This window comes from Terrapene carolina, unplaced genomic scaffold (genome assembly GCF_002925995.2).
Source record: "Terrapene carolina triunguis isolate 2854851 unplaced genomic scaffold, T_m_triunguis-2.0 Scaffold374, whole genome shotgun sequence".
NCBI lineage: Eukaryota > Metazoa > Chordata > Testudines > Emydidae > Terrapene > Terrapene triunguis.
The window spans coordinates 16,628,944-16,637,204 of NW_020664725.1; the positions used below are offsets into that span (position 1 = coordinate 16,628,944).

The following is an 8,261-nucleotide window of genomic DNA, read 5'->3' on the forward strand; positions in this document are numbered from 1 at the left end:
AGCCAACATGAGCTAATGCCAACTCATGCTGGAGGAGGGGCTCGACTGATCCCAGTTGATGCATTTACAGGTGTACAGGGAGACAAAGAACACAACTGAAACCCAGGCAAACAGGTCATTTACATTTTTCTTTATACAAGTATAAACCTCCAAAATAACGTAATTAACAGACTCAGAACTTTTGACTTTCTGGAAGTTGGCAGGTGGGCAAACCTTAAAGTAAATGAAGCAGGTGTACCCTCCAGCTGTCCAACAAAAAGAAAAAGCTTGCTTCCAGTGCAAGCCAGGGCTGCTCCTTAGCCCAACTGTAATTAGTAATAACTTAGTGAAAAGAGTTTGGCTTTTCTGTCCCTCCGTGTGCTGCTACCGCTCCGAGGTCAGCCCAGTTTCATAGCCCTCAGTTCTCATGTCATTGAGGCCCAGATCCTCATTCTGTGCAAACGTGCGCTCATAGTGCTCCACTTTTAGCTGTGGATCTTCTTCTGGAGCATAGACGTTCTTTGGTTCAAAGAGAAAGAAAGAACATTCGTTGGGCTTTGGTATGGTCAGAGCCTAGCATAGTTGCATGGGCTGCACTTCTCCGGCAAGTTTCAGCCAAGGATCACAAAGCATTTTACAGATAGTTGAGCCTTACTCTCCCTTTTAGGAAGGCAAGGGTCAGCCCCTTTAGAAGTGAGTTATGTGAGGCAGAGAGATCAAGTGACTTGCCCAAGCACCAAAAGTCAATAGCAGACAGAAGCAGAGAGTGTTAGGATCCTAACTCTCAGCCCCCTGAAGAACCATGCATCTCATTTTTTCCTACCACCACCAATGGGATCACCTCCTGGAATGGAGGCAACAAGTTAAGGTACAGGGGCATGGAGGTGAAAGAAACCAATTCTCTTCCCACCTCAGTCCACCTCCAAAGTGATTCCTTGGTTGTTTTCAATAGCATGGGGGGAGAAGAGAGAAAAGTTGTGCATTGTGGATTTCTGCATTCAGAAGACCCCAAAAGGAAGTCTCATTACAAGTGCTCAATACTCTACCTGAAGATAGCTGTTCCCTGCAGGATCATCCAGAATGAAGTGGGCCTCCATGTGACCCTCCATAATCTGAGGAAACAGAAGGCAGATTAACAGCTTCAGCACCTTTGCTGAAGGGTTGCCAGGACCCCACATGCTCCATTTTAGCGGTGATCAATCCTAAAATCCAAGTCCCTGCTGCATCTTGCAGGTTGTCATCACCACATTCATCTATGGAGAGGAGCTACAGAAGCCTTATACACCACTTGAAGAATGCACAGTGCTTTCTAGACAGAACATTTCCTGTGCATAACAGCATTCACTCAAGACAGGACATGCTTCAGGTGAGGAGGCTTAGAGCAGGACAGAGTTCCAGGCATAGGAAGCAGCATGACAGCAGTGCTTTGCTATCTAGTGCCTGTTCATATCATGAACAGTTGCAACATTTGAAGGTCTGAGTAGTCTGGTGTAACAAATTAAGAGTGTCTCCCAGCCCCATTATCCAGGATGTTCAGGAAACATACTGCAAGCCAATGACCATCTGCAAATAGAAGTGCAGCTTCTCACAGCTGTCCACACTGGACAAGGAAGCAGTAATCTAATATGGCTGTGCCTTGATCTCCCAGCATGCAGTGCTCCATCTTGACACACACCCCCGCCCATCAATTGGATCACTGCACGCTGGCAGACAGAGCCAAAGCGTATTACATTACTCTTCTGAATACTGGCTACTAGAATACTAATACAGCCAGTGATTTGATCTAAGTCCATGATGTATATAGTTCTAGGTACTAGATTTGGAAATCCTATGGCATGGAGGTGCCCCAGAGCATTAGCTCAATGTACATGGGAAGTTAGCCCCCTTTGGCCTGGACTGTATTGCAGCATGGCTGGTTTGTCTCATTTCAGTGAAAGGAAGGCTCTGCCCAACCCTTAGGTGGCCCAGACGAGGGATGCTGATCTTTAGTCTAGCTTGTGTGATGGTTTGAGGTCAGGGCAAGCTTCAGGATTACTGCCTTCATTGGGTGCAAGCATGTTGTGTTAGGAGGTGCTCCCTGCCTAATGATATATGGAGCAACATCAGTGGTCCTGAAGCAGGAGCCACAAGCCCCCTCCCTGCAGAAGGCTTATAGCATGGCTACACAGGACACTGATGGAAGGTGGGAACTGCGAACAGGATGGCAGGGTAAGGAGGGGTAAACTTACATGCCTGCGGAGATTCCCCAAAGTTACACACTTCAGTCTTGCAGCAATGCTGCCAAAGAACGCATCTGAGCAGGTCAGTCATTTGCCAGGTTCGCTGTGAATAGGACACCAAAGCTACTAACCTGATACACCTTTCTGCCAAACTCTTGGAGCTTCTCCACTCTGCTTGGAGTAGAGCTGTCCCCCAGAGTGAAGGGGTTTTTCACAATCTGCAACAGAAAACAGGCTCTTTCACACTGCGCCACACTGAGTTACTATTGCTGAATACTTCGTGGTACCTGTATGTGAACCATGCCCAGCCTGGCCCAGGGCATTCAGGGGAGCCCTGGGAAGTCCCTAGTTAACAGGAATTGGCAGCCTTCTACGATAGCATGCTGCTCTAGGCAACCCATAATAGGCCTTTGAAAGCTCGTTTCGTTTCCTTTAGAGACCAAAGGCTCGTTCCAGTCTTTAGATCAGTCAAGGGGAAGTCCTGCAGGTCAGCTCAGAGGGGAGAGGGGGGTCTTAAGAATCAAGATCTACAGTACAGAGGCCCTGTACAGAGTGATCTCAGTCACACTGTGCACTGGTTACAGATCTTTGCTTTCAGAAGCAGATGTAGGAGCTAGAGGGACACTGTCCGTTACATCTACTATGACCTCAGCCACCCACTTCTATAGCCTGCCTTCCTGTGGGCATCAGTGCGCCAGAACAGAGTAGGCATTAAGCTATGCCACATATCAGAGCTGCCCTCAGTTGTTCAGAAGGAGGGAGCCTGGGCTCGCAGCACATCCAGAGCCTAGGGAGGGAGTGATTCATGCACTGATTGGCTCTAGGGAGCAAGGTGTACAAGAACAGTTGGAGTGAAACATGGAGAAGGGGAGGGAAGAATTCTGGAAGGACAACCCACCTCTCCCCAGAAGAGGATGCAAGCCACTGAGAGTGGCTAATGTGCTCCCCCTCTCCAGACATGCCTCCAGGCAGGGTGAGTGAAGGCTGCAGCATAACATGAACGACTGCGTTCAGCGGTGCTACGCACTTGCGCAGCATATCCAAGTCTACAGGAAGCTACAGGTACTCAGCACTCATGGGGGTCTATTCATCCCAAATACAGGTACAGACCTCAGCTAAACAGGAGCTTAATATAGGCCACTTACCAGATTTCGGATATCTTTCAGCAGCCCCTCCAGAGTAGTGAATTTCCCCCCCAGCGCTCCCATGCCAAGCTCGAACTCCAGCTCTGGAATTTCCACACTACACGTCTCTGACTGTAGAGAACAGAGAGAGACACATGGTATGCTTAGTTCCAGGTCATCCAAAATGGTGATGTGCTAGAGAGCAGCTTCCATCTGAGAGCCAAGACCACAGAAAGTCTATGGTGAGCTGGGAATAAATCCCAGAAGCCCTAACTAGGCCCCACTCCCTTCATCAGCAGGGCCAAATTGAGAGAAGCGGCCCCAAGAAGCAGCCACACACATTTAGAGATTATCAGATATCTGAAGGAAGAGATTACCTTTAGTAGATCTCTCGTCATGTCTGAAGGGTCTGTAACACGAAGGGTGATCCTGGTACCCAGCGGTTCTATTGCTCCTCCAGATTTAACCTAGAGACAATCTGTTAGAGTTAGTTTACAAGTATTCAGAATACTTTAATCCTCTTGCCACTACAGTGTGCTTTAAGAGTTGGTGTATGTCTTGCATCAAACACCCTGCAGTGGGCCAGCCAGATCTGGGGTCAGTGCCTCAACCTTAGGTTTAGGACAGATTTTTGGGGATAGAAGGGTTAGTCATCCAAGTCAGCTACTTAGCGGATTAACATACTGTGACAGAGCTGCAGGTATTTGTTCCCATGCTAGCCACTCAGCTGCTGTGGTCTTACCCACCTGAGTTTGCTACAAGAGACATTTAACAAACCCCATCTCTCCCAGTCTCCTCTGTCCGATATGTAATCCAGGAAGCCAGATTATGATAAGGAGTGGGGTGCAGGCAGGGGACAGACAGAAAATTCCATCCCTTTGGAGAGCACAGGAGAAGGGTGGCATGTTCCGAAGAAGACATGGTCAGGTTTGCAGCTCACCTCATTTGTCCTGTGCCCACAGGCCTCACAGTTTGTAGCCATGATGATCACTTCCTTGAAGTGGGGAATTTCTGGGACAGACCGTTAGGGAAGTTTGCCTGAAATACCTCCAAGACAAAGAACTTCTGGCTTCCTTACAGAGGACTAAGCTACTTCCCAGCCCTGTCAGCCTTGCCACGCAAGGATGCAACTTTCTTCAAAAGAGCATTCAAAGGAGATTAGCATGTCAGTGCCAATGCAGGTAGTGAGCACCAATGCAGAGTCTCATGTTGACAGGCACTAGTAGATTTCCAGCCTTTTGCTCCTATTTAATGGGATCATCCATCAGGATTCAAACATGAGCTTGTTTCCAAGCTATAAGTAGCACTTAGCTGGGTCTCCGGAGTCACAGACTTTGCTAGCCTGGGTCAGACCTTTAAGCCTCTCTGGCAGAATACAAAGCACCAGGCCTGTGCACAATACTGAACCCCACCCCTCTGCACAGGAGGAAGAGGCCAATTTGTACGGTCACATAGACCCATCAGAAGGATACGCACTAGCTTCATGTTAGTGTTGGCTGGGGCATTACATTCAGGACAGTTTGTGTTGAATTGTAACACCTGCAATAGAAGAACACAATGAAGAGTCTGATCTGTTGCACTATGAGCACTTACTTGCCTAAAGACAGATACCAAAGAATATTGCAACCAGGAGCAACACATGAATTTAGCTTCCATCTCGATACTTATGGCCCTGATCACTGTAGCTTAGAAAGAGAATTAGCCCAGCAAATGGGGCAGTTTAGGTATCCCTTTGTGTGTGCCCACTACCATATGCTCCTCAGAGCAATCAGGACAGAACTACAATCCAGGTGGCCAACAAGGAACATTACTCACTTCATTCCTCAGATCCTCCACAGAGTCAGCTGGGTTATCATCAGTCTCCTCCGCCTGAAACAGCATAGAGGCCAGTATCAGTATGCCAACTCAGATAGTTCTACCTCATACATCTTCCCATTCATGGATCTCTGAACAGACTCTTTGGGGCAGGGTGGAAGAGAAGAATGCCTCTGCTACTCAGCAGCATCCCCTCTAGCATATAAAGGAGGGCACAGACTAGGATTTGAAGGACATTTTGCCTTTCCATTATGGAAGACAGGGACTGCAAAGCAGGAATGAGGGAACAGCTAACATACACCTGCCAGGCCTCCTCTCGCTTCTGACTTTAAGACACCTTCCCCACCCAGACGTAATACCTCAAGTCCAAGCATAGCATCCTGCTGGGCAGTCCTCCTGTAATGAGTAACCACAAGAGCGTCATCTTTCTGCGGTGCACGAGGATTCTCCACAAAGCTGTTACCTGAGGGGTCGTCTATGATCTGACAGAAGGAAGGATAAGGAAAGTCTTCAGGAATTCTCCCTGTTTTGCCCCCAAAGAGAGAGGGGCAGATGCATTCCCTCACCCTCCTGCTAATACTTACAAAGGTGAAAGAAGAATCCACTTCCTTCAGCTGCTTGAGTTTGCCAATAAACTCATCTATTTTTCCTGCCACATCTTTGTCTGCTGCCTGTGAAAGGAGAGACACTTAAGATCGGATTGGATCTTTGGTACCAGACTAGACCTTCAGATAGGCCTGTCACAGGCACATAATGGTGAGCCAAGAAGTGTTCTCAGTTCATCATCTAGTAGGGGATGTGTAACCATGATAGGTACAGAATTTGTAGTTAAGTATAAACCACAAGCAGACATCTGTTTTGAGATTCCCTTCTTAAAGCACCTTACCCTGCGGACTGGCTGATCCTGTTCCAGGCCAGCGACAGCTCTGTCAATTATTCCCTCGATAGTGGTAAGAGCTTGATAGAGGGAGAAAACAGACCTAATTAAAGCATTAAGTACACCAGAGCAATGTTGTTAATCTTCTAAATTTATCATCCCTAGCCCACCAGTCCTTCCTAGAACTATTCATTCCCACAGATGGGAAAACAAGAACTCTTAAGAGCACCTGTTTTTTTGCCCTGGTATGTCTAGTCTCTTCCCTACTCAGACAGCACCATCCAGCTGCAGATTCACCATGCACATGTCAGTGGACAGAAGCCCAGACCTCAGATAGAAGAAGCTGCTGCTGCCTACATGAGAAGCATTCATGAAGGAAGAGACGCCTCAGGGCTAGGCTGTGATACCGTCTCCAAGACACTGCAGGATTTTGGGGAGCTAGCTTTCAATGCTAGGCACTGACTAGCAGCAGGATAAATTGGGGTCCAGAGTACAAGAACAGGAGCTATTTAAGACAGTAATACCACAGAACCTAGCTCTACCCACCTCCATCCATCATCCAGACAGCCATCTCAGTCAAGCTGGGCATAAACTGATTCACACCAGTACAAAGATCCAAACCCTTGTCTAGACTAGGTCATACTCAGATACAGAGTAGCTGTCTATTCCAGTAGCCAAAAGTTGTTGCTATACCAACACCTCTGCTAAGCTACCAGCCACCCCAAGCCACATGCGAGCTCAGATTACATACCTACCTCCTTTCTGAGAAAACGCAGGAATTTCAAAGTCTAGCTCTGGGATTCTAGCCGTGGCACAATCTGTCTTCACCACTTCCCTATTCATATCCTGGACAGAACAATTTATAGGAAAGATTAAAAATAAAGCTACGACAGGCCAGGAACCCTACACATGCTGAGCAAATAAGAATAAATTCAACCCTGAGAAGCACATTGGGAACACAGTTGTAAGCATCCTCCCAATAGAAGATCATTCACACACAGAGCCAGTGAAACCAGTGTGTCCATTCACTGTCTCCCTGGGCTGCCTCTCCCACCTGTTATTTTCCCATACGCCTAAGTTCATAAGTAGAAAGTTACACTTGGATGGTTGCCACCCTAGGCCACCCCCATCTGCTCTGCCCACCTTGTAAGTGCAGATACATCAAAGCATCAACGAACCCAACAAAAACAACCACCACCTTTTCTGACCATAGCTGCCACGCATCAGGGCAAACACTGATACACTGACTGGCTCTCCCTTCCTCAAATGCTCACATCTCCACAAAACAGCCTGTTTTAGCATGTTGTGTGGACATCTTACACCAAAGTACTTCCCAGAGAGTCAGCATCCCATTAATGAGCAGCTGAGAGTGCCTCGTTAAATATTAGTTACTTTACAGTAGTCAGAAGCAGATTTGCTGCTGTATTATACTCTGAGGGCAGCTGTGCTTTATACGTAAGTATTGACAGTCCTAGAGTCTTGGCTGGAACCTGCTTACCTAAATTCCACCCCTTTCAACCCACGCTATACTTTCAGTCAGGATGCACAGGCACCAAACATGCTTTTCAGAGATGCAGACAGCCCAGGATCAGCCACTACATTTCAACAGGCATCAGAAGTGTAACCTGTGCTTATTCAGTGGGGCACTCCTTCCCCCTTCAGGGGCTGGGCAATATGTAGGTTCATGAGCCTGCTACAACATTGACTAGGAGAATTGGGTCTACTAGGTCAGGCAGTAGGTACTCAGGCTTTTATAGCACGAGGCCCCAGATTCAGTCTCCACGATCAACAATATACTCAGGGGCTTCCTATTATATCACATCACAAGTGCTGAACGCTTAAAGTCAGGTCATTTGTAGTCCCCAAGCTGAGGCTTTTGATAGCTTTGCTGTTTTTCCACAATTATGTTTTTATTGATCCAGACAAGGCCAGTGGTGACTAGGATACCTCAGAATTTCCAGGACATCTTCCACCCGGCGCTAAGACGCTACCTGCCATCAGGTCTGGACGTGGACCTGCCCCCCCCTCCCAGAGGAGCCAAAGCGAAGGGGCCCTGGCTCACCTGCCGTGCAGTAGCCGCGAGGGTGTAGCGCACCCCCTGCTCCTGGATCCGCCCCACCGACTGGATCTCGGTGTTGGACCACGCGCAGCTGCCGCAGGTAAAGGAGCTGACGATGATCTCTTTGAAGAAGGGGATCTTGGTGAGCAGCAGCCGAGTCACCCCCTGGAAGAGCAAAGCCAAGGGAA

General features: G+C 48.0%; 1 protein-coding gene across 1 annotated transcript; it reads right to left on the minus strand.

Annotated features, from left to right (window-relative positions):
• Positions 1 to 257: 257 nt before the first annotated feature.
• On the minus strand, positions 258 to 8,256 carry ZPR1 (ZPR1 zinc finger; the record flags this gene model as incomplete). The annotated part of the gene is made up of 13 exons (XM_029912904.1): positions 258 to 498; positions 1,026 to 1,091; positions 2,330 to 2,416; positions 3,344 to 3,454; positions 3,700 to 3,789; positions 4,263 to 4,333; positions 4,795 to 4,861; positions 5,138 to 5,191; positions 5,497 to 5,619; positions 5,722 to 5,808; positions 6,024 to 6,094; positions 6,770 to 6,860; positions 8,077 to 8,256. Coding segments are annotated over 13 exons (1,233 nt in total), but the record flags the coding sequence as incomplete, so codon positions are not given.
• Positions 8,257 to 8,261: the final 5 nt, after the last annotated feature.